The 23303-nt window shown below is 34.5% G+C and overlaps 1 protein-coding gene across 7 annotated transcripts in view; it reads left to right on the top strand.

The window, feature by feature from the left end:
- RIF1 (replication timing regulatory factor 1) overlaps positions 1-22458 on the top strand; it is a 62510-nt gene extending 40052 nt beyond the window's left edge. For 4 of the 7 annotated variants that reach the window (XM_013990617.3, XM_003359717.6, XM_084998644.1 and 1 more), the window contains 14 exons: positions 563-605; positions 1130-1332; positions 1874-1973; positions 3713-3832; positions 4786-4937; positions 5599-5679; positions 5756-5810; positions 6483-9716; positions 11941-12087; positions 12374-12451; positions 12541-12656; positions 13214-13367; positions 15730-15838; positions 16298-22458. In XM_013990617.3, coding sequence (XP_013846071.3) covers positions 563-605; positions 1130-1332; positions 1874-1973; positions 3713-3832; positions 4786-4937; positions 5599-5679; positions 5756-5810; positions 6483-9716; positions 11941-12087; positions 12374-12451; positions 12541-12656; positions 13214-13367; positions 15730-15838; positions 16298-16512 — 4807 coding nt within the window. In that variant the 3' untranslated portion in view covers positions 16513-22458. The remainder of the gene's footprint in view (positions 1-562; positions 606-1129; positions 1333-1873; positions 1974-3712; positions 3833-4785; positions 4938-5598; positions 5680-5755; positions 5811-6482; positions 9717-11940; positions 12088-12373; positions 12452-12540; positions 12657-13213; positions 13368-15729; positions 15839-16297) is intronic. The other 3 variants (XM_021076097.2, XM_003359718.6, XM_084998646.1) reach the window with 1 other exon arrangement.
- The last annotated feature ends 845 nt before the right edge of the window (positions 22459-23303 follow it).

Raw genomic sequence — 23303 nt, 5'->3', positions numbered from 1 at the left:
ACCTCATCAAAAATAATATACTTTTTAAAAAACAGAAACAAGTGACTAGTACTAAGACTTCAAGTTTGAGGTCTATTCCAGATGTTTCTCTCTAACTCCTAATTTAAAGACAGGTCTCTTTCATGCTTATTGTTTGTAGCTTTACATTTTTTAAGTCTTGGGACACCTCTTTATATCACTGTACATAACAAAAGAAAGAATGAAAGAAAGAAAGGAGTTCATGTCGTGGCTCGGCGGAAACAAATCTGATTAGTATCCATGAAGACGCAGGTTCGATCCCTGGCCTCGCTCAGTGGGTTAAGGATCTTGTGTTGCCGTGAGCTTTGGTGTCATTCGCAGACGCAGCTCAGATCTGGTGTGGCTGTGGCTGTGGTATGGGCCAGCAGCTACAGCTCCAATTCAACCCCTAGCCCAGGAACCCCAGTGCGACCCTAAAAAGACAAAATCAGTCAATAAATCAGGCAGTCGCTGTTCCTGTCTCATTTGGGGGGTTGCTGCATTACATTATTTCTAGGTTTAACGGTCTGAAATATAACTGGTACTCTGTGTATTTTTTTTCCAGGTTTGATGAAGTTCCTAAAGTGTATACTTGTATGAACACCAAGGTAAAAATAGACATTGTACATAAAACGTACTTTTATGATGAAAAATGTTAGAGTTTAAATAATTGTCTTCCTTAAATAAAATTTTTATTGAAGGATTATTATACTTTAATGGATTCTTAACAATACATGGGTATAATTGAAGGATAGTTTCTTTAAATTCATACAACTCATCTATTCCTGTCTCATCCCTTTATATATGAGGATAGTTGGTTCCAAGGTTTGTGGGCAAAACTTTTGTAGGCAACTGTTAATCTCTTTTAATTATGTGAAAATGTGGATTTTTTTTCCTATTAATGGAGAATATGTTGAATTCAGGTATAATATCAATAAATTCTTGCCAGCTTATAAAGAGGGTTATGTAATTGAAAGTGATGGGAGCTTTTAAAAAAAAATTTGAATTTAAAAAATTGAAATAAAAAAATGAATGTTCTGTGAGTTGTTTAATTTAATATGCTTTGTTTTATTTTTTGTTTGAAAAGTAACATTTCCAAATGTTACCCTAATGAACTTTTTCTTTTTCCTAGTTAGAAAAGCTACTAGGAGAAATTATTGCTTGCCTACACATCAGCTACACTGGAACTTATGACAGTGAACTTCTTGAACAGATCTCGCCATTGTTATGTATAATATTTTCACACAAGAATAAACAGATTAGAAAACAAAGTGCTCAGTTCTGGAATGCCACATTTGCTAAAGTCGCAATGTTGATTTATCCTGAGGAGTTAAAGTATGTTAACAACAAAGCTTTTGTAAATTATTCCGTTCTCATTTTTATAAATTGACATTTTGATTTTAACATAAATTTTCTCTATGAGGACTCATTGCAGAGGATTTCTTAGTTGAAATATTATTTACAGTACATGTAATTATTAACAATTATTTGACCCTATGCTTTGGTCCTTGGAGTAATCTTAGTTTTAGGAACATGAAAGGCAATTTCAAATTATCCTTAACAGAAGAAATATAAAGGGCAGGAAATTGATGGCTGTTAAATCTGGGTGATATATACTTAATGTAACAGTCCACTTTTGCTCAAAATTTTCTGTGATTAAAATTTGGAAAATTTGAGAATTTTTAAAGAGTAAAATTCAGAAACTGGGGAGTTTAGCAAAAATTCAAATATTGTCTATAATTTCTTCCAGGTTTATATATAGAGTAAAAGAGTCTTTAAGCTGAATGTATTTTGCCACTTATAATTATTCTTATTAACGTGTCATCAGTACTCACCAGTACTATCTGACTCAAGGTATTTATGTACTTTTTTGAAGACCAGTACTAAGGCAAGCCAAACAGAAATCTCTGCTTCTATTGCCTGGATTGGAAAATGTTGAAATTATGGAAGAATCCAGTGGACCATATTCAGATACAGTAAGTTGGGTAGTTTTTTGTTAGGTTTTGTTCTGTTACTTTTGAATGATATTTGAGTAGTTCATTTATTTAAAGGGTTTCAGTGTAGTTTTAACATTTCATTGAATAAACTAAACCTGAACAGAAGTGCCCCGTAACGCAGGAGGTTTCCACATAGTTAGTTTACTGACATAGAAGACTTTTATGAATTTAAGGGCAGTAAATTTCACCATAGATTATTACTAATGTTTTTTCTTTTGGTCCCAGGCTAGGGTTCAAAACAGGAGATGTGGCTGCCACCCTGCCCACAGCCACAGTGACGTGGAATCCCATAAAACCTCGTGTATTTTGCGAAAGTTTGAGTTATTAAAATAATGTGGTTAAATGTTTATATGAACTTTATGTAAACCAAAAATACTAGATATTAGTCACTATCTAAACAAGAATTACTCTTCACTTTCCCTGTTTTGTTTTTGTTTCTGTTTTTGTTTTGGTCTTTTTATTTTAGGGCCGTACCCATGCATACGGAGGTTCCCAGGCTAGGGATCCAGTTGGAGCTGTAGCTTCTGCCTACACCACAGCCACAGCAAGGCCAGATCTGAGCCGCATCTGTGACCTACACCATAGCTCAAGGCAATGCTGGATCGTTAACCCACAGAGCGAGGCCAGGGATCCAAAGCATATCCTCATGGATATGTTAGTCAGATTGGTTTCTGCTGAGCCACAACAGGAACTCCTCATTTCCAATTTTAGTCGCATTCCTCTGTCAGGGAAACACATCCTTGGTAATTACATTACCCATTTGGACCAAGGTTACTTTGGTTAGTAATAATTGATTACTGTCTAAAGATTAAGGAGTAAAGATGCGAGTGATATATACCCATGAGGTAGAACACTCTTAGGTAGCTTTTTCTTATTCAACAATAAATGAAGTTTAAATGTTTCTTGTTTTGAAACTTAACAAGAAAAAGTGTCATAGCTACCTAAGTGTTGTGTTTGGTTTTGGTTTTTGGATAGAGTAAAAACTCTCATCCAGATAATTTTGTAGACTTGTGAATACTTATTCAATGTAATTTGGCCTGATAAAGCCATGTATTCTTTTGGGAAGGACCTGGTAGTTAATATTTTCTGTCATGTTCATTTTATGGTTTAAAGTTTTATGGCTTTTTCTTTTTGAAAAATTTACAGTTTTAAGTATTTGAGTTCAGTAATTTGATTTGTTTTTGTAGTATTTGGTGTGTCTTTTTTTGGTGGGGGGGGGTCCTTTTATGGCCACACCTGTGGCACATGGAAGTTCCCAGGCTAGGGGTTGAATCATAGCTACAGCTACCAGCCTATACCACAACCACAGCAGTGGGCAGCTCTGAGCCGAATCTGCAACCTACATCACACCTCACAGCAACGCCAGATCCTTAACCCACTGAACAAGGCCAGGGATTGAACCTGTGTCCTCATGGATACTAGTTGGGTCTGTTACCACTCAGCCAAGACGGGAACTCCATTTTTGGTGTATCTTTTTAGAATTTATAAAATTAAATGATGCAAAATAGGTATTGCTGTGTAAGTTGGAGGCACCAAACTGCTGCTGTTGCATTAGACAGTGACTTCCTTTTGTTTGACATTCTTTTCTTTAATCTTAGTAGATTTAAACAATACAAAGGAAATTTGAAATGAATATTCATTACACTGGAATTATCAAATGTGAAAAATAAAAAAGAATATGTTGCACTTAATGAAATTGCTTTGTTTTTACAAAACAGACAGAAAATTCACAATTAAATATGAAGATAAGTGGTATGGAAAGAAAATCAAGTGGAAAAAGAGATTCTTTTTTGGCACAAACAAAGGATGCAAAAGAAAGTATGAAACCAGTAGCTAAAGTATGTTTTTCCAAAGTGTATTTCATAGAACTGTTAAAATGTATGATAGCTTAAGAACATAAAACTTCTACTTAGAAGAAAAAGCTGTTAAAGACTAAATAAAAGATGGGGTTGTAGGGAAGTAATAAGAGTTTGGCCTAGAAAGATGGTGTGGAAATCTAGCTTTGCTTCTTAGTAAAGTTAATTCTGCATAATACTTAACATCATTTAGTATAGTTATGCTAGGCAGCAGCCACCTTGAGATGAACTAAAACTAGATATGAATAACTATAATATAGGTAGCATAAAAGCAGAATATTTTAGAACTTCTATTATTGAATAGAAAATGAATGCCTAGGCGTGACATCTCTAGTAGCCTGAAATCTCAAACTAAATGTCTAGTAGCTAGTAGACAGTTAAATGATTTTCAGACAGTGCTTTTTCTTCTGTGATCTCCAATGAAGTGGTAATCTAGAATTTTGAGACCATGCCCTGGCAAAATGAAAGTAAAGTGTTATTTAATAATAACTTTGACATAGTCTTGTAGCAGCTGTAAAGTGGAATGATAACAACTATACTGAAATTGTGTAGAAATTATAATACCCATTTATTGGTATGTAGGACATATTATTTTGGCAACTTTTACTCAATTTGACTAGCTTGTGCTTCAACTTAACAGATGCTTATATATTCTTCTGCTAAACCACTTGATTTCTGTTTCTGGAAAATGTGTTTGGCCATACTTTTTTGGTAAGCACAGAGTTGCCTAGTTTTTGAAGAGGTATAGTAATTTTTATTTGCTGATTATTTAACAGACGCAAAATGAAAGTGAGGGACATTGAGGTAATTGTTATTAACCAAGAGTGTTGTATGGGTTTGAACTTCAAATTTCTTAGTCATTATCAAAAACCTTTATTAGAATGCTGCAAGAGGAATTGAAAATTCAAATACACATTTACTTTTTCAATTCACAGTCGAAACTAGAATCTTCAACTCCAAAATCAAAGAGTGAAATGCTTTTGGAAGAAGAAATGTCTACTGACTTCGTGTTTATACCTCCAGAAGGAAAAGAAACAAAGGAAAGAATACTAACTGAACACCAGAAAGAAGTACTCAAAGCAAAGAGGTTTGTAGTACCTTTTTCTTGAATTGAGTATTCTGTATTTACATTTAGATTTCATGCAGCAAACTATAATTTTGTGATTAGAGCTAAGGTACTAAGTTATAATTTTTTTTTTTTTTTTTTTTTTTTTTTGGTCTTTTTAGGGCCGTACCCACGGCATTATGGAGGTTCCCAGGCTAGGGGTCTAATCGGAGCTGTAGCCAGCCACCAGCCTACACCAGAGCCACAGCAACGCCAGATCCGAGCTGTGTCTGTGACCTACACCACAGCTCACGGCAACGCTGGATGTTTAACCCACTAAGTGAGGTCAGGGATTCAAACCCTCAACCTCATGGTTCCTAGTCGGATTCGTTTCTATTGTGCCACGATGGCAACACCTATTTATACTATATTTTAAATGCCAAAAAGATAGACTGTACATAACTGTATTTGATAATGTGTAAGGCTACCTTATAATACACCAGATGTTTCTAGATTGAATTCCTTTATTGAGATATGGAGGAAAAGGTAAGGAAGATGATTTCATGGAAAATCTGGAACATAAGCACCTGAGCCTTGGTATTATATTATTCTTAAAATGTAACTAGATGCAAAATTGTAAGTTTAATTTCTAATTGTAGGAATATCAGAGTTTGAAGTTACTTACAAAAAATATCTTTTTCAGGTGTGATATTCCTGCCATGTATAATAATCTGGATGTTTCACAAGATACTTTATTTTCTCAATATAGTCAGGAAGAATCTATGTAAGTATGGAAGTTGTTGAAGCAAGTAGTTTTCTAATTTTTAATAATCGTATTCTAATTTATGTACTTATTTCAGGGAAATTCCTACTCTAACTGAAAAATCAAAGGAAGACTCCAAGATGATATTTAAGGTATATTGGTGTTTCGTATTTTGGTGTTTTGTTTTTTTTTTTTTTTTTAAGAACACCCTTCCATTATGGTGTTCTTATATTAATGATTTATTATATAATCTCTTAACTCTGCTTAGCAGACTGACAAAATTGTCGTCATTGTGTGTATGGGTGTATGTTTATGTTCATGTGGTTTTTTGTTTGTTTTGTTTTGGGTTGGGTGTTTTTGGGTTTTTTTTTTTTTTTGTCTGTTTAGGTCCTTACCCAGGGCATATGGAGGTTCCCAGGCTAGGCATCAAAACTGGGGCTGTAGCTACCGGCCTGTGTCACAGCCACAGCAATGTGGGATCTGTGCCATCTGAGCTGCGTCTGCGACCTACACCACACATCACAGCAATGCTGGATCTTTAACCCACTCAGCAAGGCCAGGGATGAACCTGGATCCTCCTGGATCCTAGTCAAGTTCATAACTGCTGAGCCACGATGGGAACTCCTGTTCATGTGTGTTTAAATGTATTTGGCTTTATTGAATACCTAAAATTGGAAACAAATTAATGGGCATCTACCACCGCATTTGGAATATTTGCAAAATATGGAAAGTCTTTGAATTGCTAAAGTTTTACACACAAATAGCCCCAGAAAGTCAGACACTTTTGCTGGTTAATCTATATGTATATGTACGTTTCTGTGCAGGAGGAGCAAAAGGAGAGTGACACTGTCATTCCTCAACTTGTTGTGGAAAACCGTGGCATGGATGAACATCTTGAAAAGGCCCCCTTTTCGAATAATGAGAATGGTTCTGTTGAGGAAACTAGTTCAGAAATACTGAGCAGTAATGAAGATGCCAGAGGAAAGACTTTAGTTATACGGAAGAAAACAACAACTGAATGTGCATCTAGTACAGAAAATACTGTTGTTGTCAGCAGTAACTCAGTTTCTAATGTCACCATTCCTGGAAATCCCCCACAGCCCACAAGTCGAAGACAGTCCTTTATTACTTTGGAGAAGTTTGATGGTTCAGAAAATAGACCTTTTAGTCCATCCCCATTAAATAATATGTCATCAACTGTTACAGTGAAAAATAGCCAGGAAGGCACAACTAAGACAGATAATCCATCAAAAGCAAAGAAAGTGGTTCTTTTACAATCTGACTCTGAAAAAATAGTGCATGGGATTAAGAGATCAGGCCGAAAATCAAGTAGGTCTGAACCAACAGGGAATAAAAAATCTAAGCCCTTAATGAGATCTGATCAGGAGAAAAGTACTCGGGAATCCTTTGATGGCATGGTAGCCTTAGAAAATAATCCACCTGGTTTGCTTAATGAAACAGAATGTGTGTTAGATCATCAGGTTCATCTCTCTGAATCTGCAGTGGAGTATGAGGATACAACGCTTAAGCCAACAGTAGAAAATGCCGTATTATTAGAAAGCAGTACTGTAGAAGACAAAAGCTTAGAAATTAATTTGGAATCCAAAGAAAATACACCCCCAGCAATAACAACAGCAGATCAAACAGTAAATGAGGATAGTCATGTTCAGGTAACTTCAAATCAAAAAACGCTTAGGCGATCTTTAAGGAGACGTTCGGAAACAACAGAGCCAGCCACTGATAGCCAAGATAAAGAAAATAATCATCAAAAAAGGGAGAGACGAAAGGAAGAAGAAAAGACTCTGCAGAAGAGTCCATTGCATGTGAAAGATGATGTTTTACCTAAGCAAAAACTGATGTCTGAACAAACTGTACAGGAAAATTTAATTGAGAAAGGAAGTAATTTACATGAGAAGACTTTAGGGGAAACTAGTGCTAATGTTGAAATTGATGAAAATAGAAGAAAGCCAGACCTTGAGAATACTAAATCTGAGGGAGGTGGTACCCAGGACGTTACAGATAAATCCTCTGAGAAACCAGTAAGAGGACGAACACGGTATCAAACAAGAAGAGCATCACAGGGTTTACTCTCCAGTATTGAGAATTCAGAATCTGACAGTTCAGAGGCAAAAGAAGAAGGCTCTAAAAAGAAAAGATCTGGAAAATGGAAAAACAAAAGCAGCGACAGTGTCGACATTGAAGATCAAGAAGAGAAAATGGTAAGACAGGAATCTATAAAAGTGGAAAATCAGACCCATGATTATGAAATGAATTCCGAAGTAGACAAAGATATAAAATCTCAGATCTGTGAAAAAGATGACATTGATATTATAACTCTTCAAGATTCTACAGTATCTTCAGATTTATTTCAAGTTTCTGATGATGTATCAAATGAGGGAAAAAGTAAAACTTACAGATGTGCAGAGCATTCCTTTTCAAATCCTCCTGTACCAGAATCAAATCTAAGGACTAGAAATGCCAATAAGAGATTACAAAAGCGAGATTCTATAGAAAATAGTGTGGGGGAATCCTCAAAAACAGGGACATCAGATATTTCTTTGCTTTCTGAAAAAACTCTCCAAACACTTGAATGTCAACATAAGAGAAGTAGGAGGGTGCGGAGATCTAAAGGTTGTGATTGCTGTGGAGAAAAATCACAACCTCAGGAAAAGTCATTCATTGGGTTAAAGAATACAGAAAATTTTGATGTGAAGGTCAGTGAAACAAAGGCAGATGTGCAGACCCCTGTAACTATATCAGAACCTTCTAAAGCTGATCTGCACTCTGAGGTAAAACTTTCAGATGAGCATCATAGTGTGAATTTTCATTTGGATCTCAAGGAGGAGAATGATACTATTAATGATTCTTCAATTATTTCTGAAAGTGAGTTTAAAGAAAATATTCAAGACTCTTTTCCTTCTGAAATGGTAAATCTTAATGAAGAAACTTGTGATAGGACTACTGAGGAAGCAGTGTCTCTTGAAAGCCAGGAACCATCTAATAAAAGATGTAAAACTCTTGGTCCATGTTTAGATGATTCCAAAGATACTTCACTGGAATGTTTTACTTTGGAGACCAAAGAAGAAAAGCCAGCAGAGGCTACCCCAGAAAAGGAATTGAGTGTAGAGAACATTGTTAATGCTGAAGAAAATGAATGTAAAGTAAAAGAATTGAATCAAGAAGTAGATGATGCTATGGAATTGGAGGTAGAAAGTGATAAATCTGAGGTTAGCTTCTTTGAACAAAAAAGTGATATTTCAAAGGAAGGGCTAATGGAGGAAATCAGTGAAGGAAAGGACACCTCTGAAGCACATGTAGCTGAGGAAATGAATGCTGACGAAGCAGTAACTGAGGAATTTAATTCAGATGTGGGTCATTCTGGTAGTACCACATCTGTGAAAGTGAGAACTCAGGTGGACTTTTCTGAACAGATAGCAGTTGGGAAACTAGACAGAGGAAGTGATGAATCTGACCCAGGCTCATCGGAAGAAATGAATGCTGAAACGGAAAATTGTGCAGAAACAGTGATTGGTGAGGTGACTGCTGAAACTGACCACATCAGTGAAACAGAGGATGAGGACTTCACTTCCAAAGCCTCTAAGCCTGTAGAAGCCGAAACAAAGGGGTTGAATGTGGAAATGGACAGCTTTGTTCCTGACACACTAGAGATGAGCACTGAAGAAGGGAAGGTTGACCCTCATAAAACTGAAACAAATGTTGGACTTAATAAATTTGACAAAACCGAATTAGATGACAATCACATGGTAGTGAGAAATGATGGAATTTTACAGGAAGTTCACCATACTTCAGAGAAAGTGGAGGAGACACCACAATCTCTGACTTCTGAAACAGCTGTCTCTGAACTGATATCAGAAGATAATAATACATCTCCTCAGAAATTAAAGGATCTTGATCCTTTACTCATGTCAACAAATGACAGTCCTAGTGGCATGCAGACACGCTGTGTCTGGTCCCCTTTGGCTTCTCCATCCACCAGCATTTTAAAGAGAGGACTAAAAAGACCCCAAGAAGATGAGATCTCATCACCTGTTCATAAGGTATGGGAATTGGGGCTGAATATTAATGAGTCCATGCTTAATTGGAATATTTTGGCTGTATGGTGACACCTAGTGAGTATTTACCATGTCGGCTAGCAAAAAAGGGCAGGTAGAAGGGAAGGTACTGATAAAGAAGACTGATGCCCTTTATGTAATTCCTTTGTTTCAGGATACTAAACTAAAGATCTTTATTTAACCATCACCATTGCTCACCTTTTGTAAAACTGATAATCTCTCATGGTGGTGTGTGTGTTTTTGTTTTTTTTTTTGGTCTTCAAACCATAATACATGAGGAAACATTTAGAAACTGATAAAGGAGCATTAGTTAGCACTTACTGTCTACTAGGGTATTATGTTGTCTGTTTCACATTTAAGTATATAAACTTAATTTTCAGACCTTGTCTAATGAAAAAGATAATCTCTTTAGGCCATGCATGCCTTCATTAATTTCTTCTTTTTCTTCTTTTTTTTTTTTTTTTTTTTTTTTTTGTCTTTTTAGGACCACACCCACAGCATTTGGAGGTTCCCAGGCTAGGGGTCTAATTGGAGCTGTAGCCACCGGCCTGCTCCACAGCCATAGCAACTCAGGGTGGTAGCCACATATGTCTTCTACACCACAGCTCACAGCAACGCCAGGTCCTTAACCCACTGAGCAAGGCCAGGGATTGAACCCAAGTCCTCATGGATGCTAGTCACGTTTGCTAACCACTGAGCCATGACAGGAACTCCTTCATTAATTTCTTGGTACGATTTCATATGTAGTAATTTTGCGACCTCATCTTTTCCACTAAACTGCAGTCCTTTAGTTTTTAAACCTATGACTATGAATAATCTATTTATCTGCTTTAAATCCCTGGCTGTAAAACGTGCACATAGTTTGTTGGATATAAATAGAATTTAAAAAAGGAAAAGATGGCATGTGCTAATACATAGCTTAACTTGTCCTCTCCTAGCAAAGTAGATGTTTTGAAAGAATGGGCATTCCTTAATTTTGAAATTGAACCTGCCATTTACTGTAGAATACATATGTTTATGTATCCAGTTGTGTGTATGTAGATATAATTATACTGATACTTAGTTTTGCCTTTAGCTGGCACATTGTGAAGATTTCCTCAGGGCACATTGGAAATTATTACATTGAGAATTCAGAGATTAGTTCTTGGGAAGACCTAACACCTCTTTAGGTTTTTTGGTTTGGTTTGATTAGCTTTTGTTTTGAGGCACTTATTTAAATAAAAATCTTAAGTTTAAATAGGCCAAAGAAGTTCTTGAAAAGTTGATGAAGATGGAATGCATTTGATGTCTTCAGTATACTGTAGAATTTTTTTTTTTTTTTTTTTTTTTGCTTTTTGCTTTTTGCTTTTTTAGGGCCACACTTTCGGTATACGGAGGTTCCAAGCTGGGGTCGTTTCCGAGCTGTAGCTGCTGGCCTGTGCCACAGCAACGCCAGATCCGAGCCACGTTTGCAACCTACATCACAGCTTATGGCAACACCAGATCCTTAACCCACTGAGCAAGGCCAGGGATTGAACCTGCATCCTGGTGAGCCACAACAGGAACTCCCTTTTTCATCTTTTTTTTTTTTTTGCTCCATAGATGGTTAAAATACAAGTTAACTAGTGATGTTTTGTTTGATAGATAGTAGCTCATGTTTAATTTTTACTGAGGCAGCAGTGCAACATAGTGTAGTTTTCTAAAGCAAGTGTATACAAAATCTGCCCAGTCTTTTAGGGGTCAAGCCCAGGAGACATTTATGTACATATTTAATGGTTTAAGTGCCCAGTTGTATACTTATATCAAATAGCTGAATAAGTGAACAAAGAATTTAGAAGAGGCCAAAATGACTTCAACCTGGGCTAAAGAAGACGACAGTAGACACCCAATTCCTGTGACTCTGGTACCCTCAAAGAGTTAAGAACAGAGATTGGTAAGATGTACCAGAGGCAAATTAGTACCATTTCTACCTCTGCCTTGTTCTTTACAGCCCATAGTAAGCCTTTACAGTAGTAAGTTATCTATAGATAATTGGAATGATCTTTAATCTTGAGTAATATCTGTGAAGACAGTTCCTAGGAAGAACTTAGAACTACATGCATTTGGCTTCTAGTGAAATTACGCTTTTAAACATGCACATTTTATTTTTGGCTAACCTTATGATGAGAATTTACAGAGCTATTTTTAAAAATTTACTTGTGCTAAATAAAAACGTGACCTATGTTTTCAGGTTCGCCGTGTCTCCTTTGCAGATCCAATATACCAAGCAGGATTGGCAGATGACATTGATAGGCGATGCTCTATTATAAGGTGCCATTCTTCAAATAGTTCTTCCATGGTAAAAAGTGCTAAAACTTCACCCACTACACATTCTAAGGTGAGCTGTAGACTTTAAAAAATACACATGCAGACTCAGAATTGGATTGGGTAATTTGTATTTAAGAAACAAAACTACTTGGTTTGGATATTACATGGCAAGTAGCCATGTAGAAGAGGTGGTAGGAGGCAAAAATTACAAGTAATTAATTCGATAGTAGTATTATTATATTTTAAACATTCTGAAAATTTTAAGAAATTATTGTAGTCTTGAGTTGTGAAAATAAAGTTGCAAAATTATAGTTATTTAGGGTTCTGAGTTTTTTTTTCTCCTTTCTTCTGTCTAGCATAATACCACTTCAACCAAAGGATTTCTGTCCCCAGGATCACGTAGCCCTAAATTTAAGAGCTCAAAGAAGTGTTTAGTAAGAAGTGCTTTAGTTTTCATGCAACTTTATATTTCCATCTTCAGTCAAGTGACCTCTCTTTAACAACTTTTGAAATTTATTCTCAGATTGCAGAAATGGCTAAGGAATCTGTGCCATGCCCCACAGAAAGTGTTTACCCTGCCTTGGTGAACTGTGCAGCACCAGTTGACATCATTTTACCGCAGATTACGTCCAACATGTGGTGAGTAGTTATTTAGACTTCTGGCTGATACTTGGAGATGCCGCTTAAGAGGAATGTTTAAATGATCAAGGTTCTCATATTTAGGATTGATTTATATATACTTAAACATACTCTTATTTTAGAAATAAATGAAAACAGCTGAGATAGGGCAATAATAGAATAATGTAATGCAACATTGGCCAGTATAATTGTGTACTAATGTTTGCAAGGTTTTGAATACCTTATTTAATCCTAATATATGCTATAAGGAGTATAATTAGTTCCACTTTATAAAGGTTAATGTACCAAAGTCACATAGCTAATAACTCATAATGTAATAAGTAAAGTATGAGGCATAGTCTATTTCCAGCACTATTGCTTAAGCCAGACATACACATCAGATTCAGATTTTTGTTTTAAATTAAATTCACATACGCCTGTCCTCAGTGGGCGAGTTGGGTCTGTATAAATTCAGTTATGATTGAGCTTAAATCAGAATGTTTCAACTGGATAGGCCCTCACAAAGAGAATAAATATAAAACCATATGACATTTTTCCTTATTCTCTTTTCTTTTTAGGGCAAGAGGACTGGGACAACTCATTAGAGCCAAGAATATAAAAACAATTGGTGATTTGAGTACTCTTACAGCATCTGAAATAAAAACTCTCCCTATCCGTTCTCCAAAAGTGTCTAATGTAAAAAAGGCACTCAGAGTATATCATGAGCAGCAGGTAAAAACTTAGATGATAGCTATAAATTACGTGTAAATAAATGATCACGCAATGCAATTACAGAAGTTTGCATTTTAACTATTCTTGCTTAGCGCTCATTTTATATTGTGCTTTAGCTTCCCTTCCCCAGTAATCAAGAGTACCTTAGTTTGCTCATTTATTTTGCACTGTTATGTATTGTAATTCTTTATTCTTCAAATTCTATTTTCCTGATCCCTTAACTCTTTATTTCCTCCAAATTGATTTTGGTTTCATCACTGTTTCTAAATATAAACATTGTACAAAAATCTTGCAGATCTGTAGTTAACCAGTATTTTGATTTTGATATCCAACACAATTGTGACTGATTTTTTTTTACTTGTTATTCCTTTGAACTTTTAACACATAAATACTTTGGGTTATTTCAAGATTCTTAGGAAAGCCAAGATTCTTTTCCCTTATGGAATACATACATGGAAATTTTTGTGTATCATTTCAGAAGGATTTACAGATACTCCTGAAACCCATTCATAAACCTTTACATATTCATTGATACTATGCCAAATTGGGAATAAATGGAAAACAGGATGTTTTTAAGGGTAAAACCAGTGTTCTATTAGAATTTCTGAGACTGGAGTTTGCTAACTACTGAAGGCTTGATAATTTTCTTGAAAGTCCTAGTTTTAGTATTTATTTGATCTTTAAAAATATTTGCTAACCAGTTTAAAAAAAAAACAACTGTTAGTGATTTTCAGTCTCATTGATAGAGTTTAAACTGCTTTATTGAGATTACAGCCACATCACCCTAAAATTCACCCACCTAAAGTGCACAATTAAGTAGTTATTTTATTTTTATTTTTAATTTTTAAAAATTTATTTATTTATTTTGTCTTTTTGAAAAGGGCCGCACTTGCAGTTTAAAGAGTTTAAACTGCTTTATTGAGATTACAGCCACATAGCCTAAAATTTACCCACCTAAAGTGCACAATTAAGTAGTTATTTTTAATTTTTTAAAATTTATTTGTCTTTGTCTTTTTAAAAAGACAAAATAAATAAATTTTATTATTTTTTTAGTATTTTTTTTTATTTTCCCACTGTACAGCAAGGGGGTCAAGTTATCCTTACATGTATACATTACAATTACATTTTTTCCCCCACCCTTTCTTCTGTTGCAACATGAGTATTTAGACATAGTTCTCAATGCTATTCAGCAGGATCTCTTTGTAAATCTATTCTAAGTTGTGTCTGATAATAAATTTTAAAAAATGAAATTTCAGGAGATTCCCAGGCTAGGGGTCAAATCACAGCTGTAGCCACCGGCCTACACAGCAGCATGGGATCTGAGCCTCATTTGCAACCTACACCACAGCTCCCGGCAATACTGGATCATGGATCACTGAGCAAGGCCAGGGACTGAACCTGGATTCTCATGGATACTAGTCAGATTCGTTTCTGATGAGCCACTACAGGAACTCTAGTAGTTGTTTTAATATGTTCACAAAGTTACACAATTGTTCACCAAGACGTAATTTCAGAACATTTTTGCTCACCCTGAAAAAAAACCCTGTACTCATTAGCAGTCAGTCCACATTTCCGCCCCAGGCAACCACTAATCTTTGTATAGATTTGCCTAGTGTGGACATTTCCATAAAAGTGGGATCATTAATTTGTACTCTTTTGTGACGTCTTTAACTGAGCATAATATTTTCATGGTTCACAAGAATTAGTACTTCATTTTTATGGTTAAATAATATCTCCTTGTATGGCTGTATAATATTTGGTTTTTCCACTTATCACTTGGTAAACATTTGGGTTGTTTGGTATAATACTATTCATAACACTATTTTCTATTAGGAATATACTGTTAGGTACATTCATATACAGGTTTTTTGTGTGATTGGATGTTTCTGTTTCCTTTGGATGATTACTGGGTCATATGGTAACTCTTAACATTCTAAAATTAGTGTTTTCTCAATCAGCAATCAGCCCTGGGAACACCTTTGAAAATTGTACTCTTTTTAAAAAAGAAGCCTGTGTATTATTTATGGTTAGACATCTCTGGCTTAGATTTGCTTTTCCTGTGTTCCTGAACCTAGAGAATATAATGTAATTTTTCTTGGCTACCATGGTTATTTCTGTACAAGTCCATTAGAAAATGTTTTAAATTCTTTAATCACCTTTTTGAAGAAATACTATGTAATGCCATTTTTTGTGTTGTTAGTAGAACATGGTTTCTTAGCAGTATTACCTAAGCTAATATGTGATGAGCATTGGAACATATTGTGTCAGATTCTTTTCCAGCATTAGAACTCTTAGTCTTGTTAAAAATAACTTAAAATTTGTCGGTTTTGTTTTTGTTTTTACTGGCCTGAATATAATCAAGGTGAAGTCTCGTGGACTAGAAGAGATTCCAGTTTTTGATATTTCTGAAAAAACAATAAATGGAATGGAAAATAAATCTGTTTCTCCTGATGAAGAAAGACTTGCCTCAGGTATATTTTAGCAAAATGGGATGGTTTTATAACATTAGCCAACTTTCTTGAAGAAATATTTTATGATTTTAGCTTTAATTTGTCCATGCCCTGTGAGTTTGACACATATTTTTTTTGTGTGATAGTTACCAAGTACATGAGAAAAAATAACTGATTTCCCATCATATGTCTTGATGCTTTTTCTCTATCAGTTTTTACTCTGTCAGGGTCTCAAATAAGGATATAAACTGAACATTTCATTCCAGTTATATTGTTCATAAAAATGAAGTAGTTGTGATTTCTTTAATGGCACAGAGTAAGCTATGGTAATTTTTCTGTTGCCTTGAGCAGAGGTAATAACTCAGGCTGCACTCTCAATTTGAAATCTAGGCACTTAAACTTTTTACTAACACTTAAAAGGAGATATAATTTAGGATTTATCTGGAATAGGTTTAATTATGCTTTCTTTCTTTCTTTTAGATTTAATTGATCCTGTTGCTTTAGAAACTCCATTATCTAAAAACCTTGTGGCACAGATTAGTGCACTCGCTCTTCAGCTGGATTCAGAAGATCTCCATAATTATTCAGGAAGTCAGTTATTCGAAATGCATGAGAAACTTGGTAGCATGGCAAACTGTATAATTAAAAATCTTCAGTCACGTTGGAGGTCACCAGCCCATGAAAATTCTATTTAGTATTTTAAGAAAAATATTGAAGTTTTCTTAAAAAAAAATTACTAGATTTGTCCATTCATAAAGTAAGTTCTGAAATAACAGCACAATTTCAGACAATGTTTGCAAAGTTAATACCATTTCAAACCCTAAACAATGGCTTGTTAAGTAACTTCAGTTTTGTGAGGTCATTTTTTCCCATGTAATGTAGTTTCTTGGCTGCTAGACAGTTTTTCCAAAAATTTAAATATCTTACTAAAATGTGAAAACAAAACTAGAAACAAAAGCATACATTTTATTTCACTTACTCGTGTATATGCTAACATTTCATGTAATATACCTTGTTCTAAGTAAAATTGAAAATTTTTATTTGAACTTTTTGCTGAACTGATAAGGTGTTTATAGTTGATTTCTTTTTCTTTTCTTTTTTTAAGAATTTTTATTTGTTGTACTTGAGGTTGAAGAAATTTGTTCTTGGTAAAATACCCCAAATGAGATCCAAAGGAATTGGAACACTTTTCACAGATGTCACCTTGATTTGGACAACTTTAAAGAAAAAATACCAAAATTTTCAAATTTTTGAGTTAAATATTAAAGCAGAATTTACTAAGATTGCATTCATTTGTGTTAGAAAAGATTTGTGCAGCAGTATATGCCTGTGAAAATTACTCTTATGAGATATATAATATTCTTTTAAAAATGCATGGCTATTTGTACATTATGTATAGATTAAGTCTTTAATTTATAAATTGCAGTCTTCATTAATTGCATGAAAGTTTTCTGCAGCTTCTTGTGAATACCTTTATTATTTTGTTTAATAGGAACTTAATTTTGTATATATTGAATACTGAGATATCAATACAGACAGTAGAAGTGCTTTGTGGGCTTGCTGCAGATGTTTGTAGGATTCTGTATCTACGAATAAAACAGATAGTTTTGTACTTAGTTAATAGTCTTAGTTAAAACACAAGTTTATTTTCTAAAGTAACCAGAAGGAGTAAAGTTAAAGATATGAGTGTTACATTACCATGTTGCTATTCATTCCCATAACCTTTCTTTTTCTTTTGGTTTGGAAGAGGGTACTAGCCGCTAGAAAGCATGCCTCTTTACATCTCTTTTTAATGGGGATTTAGCTTGAGTATTTTCATTATAACTTGGACCAGAAGAAATCTAGAGTTTATCTGCTCTTTTCACCTATACCTAAAGCAAACTTGGGAGAAATTTAAAGGTGTTCTTTCAAAATATGTGTTTTAACTACTTTTAAAAAATAAGGTGTATATAATTAAAACATTTGTAAACTTTACCAACTAGTATTAGTGCCTGACTTTCCATATTTGTTTCATCTTTTTAACAGTGAGACTATCTCATTTGTTTTTTGAGTAGAATGAGTGATCTTCTCAGTTTCAGATTTATTCAGAACTAAACCTTGAAAAGGCACACATTCTTCAGCAACTTATAAAAAAGTTTAATCCTTGTGTCTTGGTTAGCTTTATATTCAGAAGGCCCATCACCCAGTCACAGTAAAAAATTGGTGTGTTTTTTTAATAATCTATTATCATTATATTATAAACAATTGGGGGTCTAAGTTTGCTGTTTATATACTGAGGATGGTTTTAAAAGAAATTCTAGCAACTTTGAACTGAGGACCGTAGGGGAATAACTAATGAAAAAATAGAAAATTTTTAAGCAGAATTATAATTGTGGTTTAAATTGTCTTATCATTTATTTCCCAAGTATTTGTTAGTAAAGAGGTACGTAAGTTTTCAGTGAGCAGGTATGAATAAGAAGGAGCGTTTATATGTATTGAGAGTAGTCAGAGTTAGCTCATTCTGTCTGTATACCTTAATATTTGTGTGAACTGGACTTGTTTGGAAGTTCTTGGGAAGGTGAAAAGTATAGCAGAAAATGTGACCAAAAATGATTACCATTTACTTAAATCACTGAGTTTGATGTAAGCACAGATATTAATTTAAAAACATTGTGGTTCAACAGGTATGTAAAAATATTATTTGTGGGCAAACTCTAGTTTGCTAAATCTTTGTTGATAAAAGTATATATTTGAGGCACCTTATTTTCAGTATTCTTGCCTTAAATCTTTCTGTGAATTCTTTCCTGAGTGATTCCTAAATGGCAAAAGACATTAATATTCTTTATTCAGCTACACTGTGTATTGTTTCACTATTAAAGTGAAATCATTTTTTTCACATAATTTCTAATGGTTGATAAAACATGGCAAATATTACTAAGAATACTCAAATGTGATCTCTTATGCATTTATAAAGAACATAGTTGCATGCAGAACCATAGTATAATTTTTCATATTTTAAAATGCATTTCATAGGGGATTTAAATTTTCAGTATTTCATTGAGCCTTATTATTAAAGATGCTGTGCTGTTTGAACAAGTTTGAAAGCCATTGTTGAAGAATATAGAGTTTGTTTTGCTCTAGTTCTTTGTATAGGATGAATCAGGTTAAGTAATAATGCAATAGGACAATACAGTCAAAAAGAAGAGATAAATGTGTACTTTAAAGCATGGTAGACCCCAACATTGCCCATGATTCTTTTTTCTGTGTAGTTTGGTAGTAGAGATTCTGTTCCATATTTAAGAATCATAAACATGTCAAAGTTGGATTATATCTTACCTAAAATAAAGGTGTTAGGACAAGAAACAAAAGTATGGAGAAATGGGAGGAGAGTGTAGAGTTTTGTTTTTAAAGAGAGTAATTAAAAATGTGTCGTTTCAAAGGCAGTTTCAGTTGAAATTTAACAAAAAGTATGAAAGTCATATTTTCCCTTAATGCCATTTCTTCCAACTTTGACCTAATAATACAGTAAGAAAGGCCTAGATTCCATCTCATTCCATAATTGATTTTCAGGGAGGTAAGTTGTGAGTTAGATTTGGAGGCGATAAAATGGCATCTGTTGATACTACTAGGCTGAGACTTGAGTCGGGGGAAGGAGCTGCTTGCTCATCTGTACAGCCCATGTTTACTTCACCCGTAAGCCAATAGAAAGGTGTATGCAAACATTAGAGTAAGGTTCTGACTTCTAAAATAGTGCTTCTCAAACTTGCATATATTTGTAAGAATGCAGATTCTGATTCAACAAATCTGTGAGGGAGGCCTAAAGGAATTTTATTTCTAAGAATTATCACGTGATACATACACATGCTGTGGACTGCATTTGTGGTAAGTAGCAGGTCTGAGAGGCTTTAAAATCTAAATTAGGATTTGATAACCCAAGCAGATTTAAGTCTTTAGAATTATTTGCCACAAAGGATAAAAGATAAAAAGCAAGTCTTTTTAAAAGTAACTTTTTAAAATATATGAATTGGGAATATAGACTGGTCTTGAAGGCTTCAAATTATAGTTCAAAAATTTAAAGAAAATCATTAAAGGTAGAATTTTGATTCATTAGGAGCCTTTTAAATATGGAAGGTACTTAAGTATTTTATGTTATAAAGAACCTTACTAACCAGTTTGAATAATGTCGAGTCTTAGGAGTATATGTGGATTATGTTCTGATATTTTTGTTAATATAAAAGGTAAATTTTCCAACTGTTGGAGATGCATTTAGTCTTAAATGAATCTTGCCTTCCAGGTTATGGGACTTCAATATCTTATTAATATATGTTGAAAACAGACTACCCCTAACTAGGGTTAATTTGGCAGTAAAGTTAGCGGTGCCATTAGTCTGACAAATGTGCCTTATCATTTTAACTGAAGACCTCTGGTGACTGCTGTTATACTACATGGTTGAAACTTGTTTTATTGTAAAATGGAGTTGAACGTGTTCAATAATTTGAGTCTCTAAAAAATGAGTTTTTCTTGGCATTCTGTTATATTTCCCTCACACTTAAATACTTTAGAACTGCCTTCATCCAAAGCACTTAAGGAAATGTCACCAGAAGATAAGCAGTGAGTTTTAAAAATTGGTTTATCAAAATTTATTGATTATTCAATCTGTAAAACATCTGGGGTTTGTGGGTTCTTATGATCAATTATGTCTGTTACGTGCCAGGATTTATATACTGCTCTTTGAAAGTATCCATTAAAATCTGACTCATTTGGATTTGGATAGCTACTGCAGCAGAGTAGTTAATATAATTATGAGTGTTTGCCCAGTTTTTGGAATATATTGTTAAAATTTTACAGTGTGGTCTTAACCATTTTTTTCTTTATATGCCAAGCCTTTCACCAAAGAACAGTTAAAACCAAACATGAAGTGCCAAGCTATAAATGCTTATTCCGCTGAAATATGCCATTGGAATAAAATATAACATCTCCCCTTACCTGAGTATAAAATCAAAGGCAGTATTTTAAATTGATGTCACATGGAAGAAAAAAAATCTACATAGCTTTTGGTCTTACACTAGTAGTAAGAGGGAATGGTATCTTTAGCCCACAGTGTGCCACTTCATAATTGTGGATGAAACAATTACATGCTGATAGAGATTGATGCCTGCCAGATAATAAAGAGATAGGGAAATTGATGCACTGCCAAATGATAAAGAGAAAGGGAAAGACAGATTGAGCTGAAATAGTAATAAAACAATTAGGCCGTTAAGTATAGAGATAAATAGTTGCACATATATTTGAAAATGGCTGGCAGACAGTGGCCGCAGAAAGTTACTCTATACATAACAATTAATTAATGTTAATACTTCTCTTGGGTAATTATTTTAAAGTACCTTATTATTTAATACCCCATCAATAAATAATTTCCAACAAAAGACTTTATTTCTTAAATGGATGAACTGCACATAACCAGAAAGTTCACTTTCAAAATAGTGTCAGAACTGAAAATGGAATGTAGTATAATAGCTATTTTGACATTTAATTGAATGGTTAACAGGTATCTGAATTTTTATGGAATGGAAATTTTCTAATAGAAAAGTGGAATTAATCAGTTTAAGTAGGAGAAATGAAAGATGGCAATCTTAACCTAGTAAAGTTTTTAATGAGCAAGTGTTGAAAGACTGTAGCCTGCTACCTGTTTATACATCTAATGAGCTAAGAATGGTTTTTGCATTTTCTAAATGATTCAGAGTATCAAAAGAAGAATAGTATTTTGTGACATGAAAATATATGAAATTTTATTGTTCATAATAAGGTTTTACTGAGACACAGCCATGCTTATTTACATATTTGGCTGCTTTTCTGCCACAGTGGCAGAATTAAGTAGTCTGAAATTCTGTGGCCTGTGATGCCAAACATATTTACTGCTGTCTGGCTTTTACATATTGTGTGTCAGTCTTTATCATAAGGGATAGTTTTGTTGATTACTTCTGGCTGGCAGAATAGGGATTTTGACTTTTTAAAATTTCTATTGCCCTTTATTTAGGTTTTTCTTAAAATGTGTTTGCCGTGGATATTAAGGGACCTGAAATGTGAAGGAAAGATGTCTGGCACTAATTGGTTAAATCACACCTGTGAAAACAATTGGGGGTTTGGGGAGTTTGCTTTCTGTGTTGGTGAGTAATCAGTTGCTTTCAATCTACACACTACCTCCTGTGGCTAGACTTGACTAATACGCACTTAGAAAAGGACTGAAAGGAGCCAAATCAGTCATTTGTTAGCCCTGTAACATTTCTGTTTTCATCACTTGATAAACTCTAGGAGAGCTTAGTTTTACATTCAGAAAGTATTTATATTTGATAAGTCAAATGTTTAAGCTGAAACTTCACAGAAATACCTGTTCATTCCTCAGCTGCACTAGTAGATAAGGGTGCAGTCGGATTTGTTAGTGTAATGCTTTATACAGTGTTTGAAGCAGGTAGACCTATACTAAAATTGTGTTTTCAGGTTCATTATGACTGGGTTGAGGGAAGGAGAATCTGTCTGATCCAAAGTAAAACTTTGATGATCTATTGAGAGTTAACTGTTATCAGCTTGCCAATTGAAACTGGATATTGAAACATTTTTAAAGAAATGCACTTTAATCTGAAATAAAATAAAAATAAAAACAATTTTGGTACTTGTTTTTCTTTGGTTTTTGATTTTTTTAATTGTTTTGTGTTAGTGAGGTTTCCTGAAATGAATAATAGCATAATCCAAATACCAACCTACAGTGAACTTCGTAGTCCTCCACAATCACACGAACCAGATACTCTTGCCTTCTTTTGTGGTCTGTTTTGAACTATAGAGCATCTTTATTCACATTTGGGGGGGGGGGGCACACACCTCTAAATCCTTACTTTTACCCCCCATTGAATTGTGGTTGATTTACTATATTGTGCTAAGTTTCAGGCGTACAGCAAGGTGGTTCAGTTATATAGATTTTTTTCAGCCTATTTTCCTTTACAGGTTATTACAAATACTGGATATTGTTCCTTGCATTACACAGTAAGTCTTTGCTGTTTATTTATCTTAGGTATAGTAGTACCTATTATCCCATGCTTCTAATATATCCCTCCTCCTCCCTTTCACCTTTGGTAACCTTAAGTTTGTTTTCTATACCTGTGAATTTCTCTTTTGTATATTATTATTTTTTAAGTTCATATATAAGTGATATCGCATATTTATCTCTAGCTTAGTATGGTATTTTCTAGGTCCATCCCTGTTGCTGCAAAAGGATTTTTTTAAGTGAGGCAGTTAAGAGAGAGGATAGGTGTGGGAAAAACACAGGCACAGGTTGTGGGGGAGGGTGGAAAGGGATAGAGGAAGAAAGAAAGCAACATGTGCTTTGGAGGTCCATTAAGTCACTCCTATGGGGGGCAGTCCTTCGGGGCTTCCTCTGGCCAGTCAACTTGATTTGTCAGGCTTTGTCCTGACTCCAGGCCCTCCCCGCAGGATTATTTTATTAGCACTAGGG

The sequence above is a fragment of the Sus scrofa genome, chromosome 15 (genome assembly GCF_054392235.1).
Source record: "Sus scrofa isolate SSC_HxYL_T2T_F1_AM1 chromosome 15, Sscrofa_HxYL_maternal_Yorkshire_Landrace_v2.0, whole genome shotgun sequence".
In the NCBI taxonomy this organism is placed as follows: domain Eukaryota; kingdom Metazoa; phylum Chordata; class Mammalia; order Artiodactyla; family Suidae; genus Sus; species Sus scrofa.
This window is presented reverse-complemented; position numbering and strand designations above follow the sequence as displayed.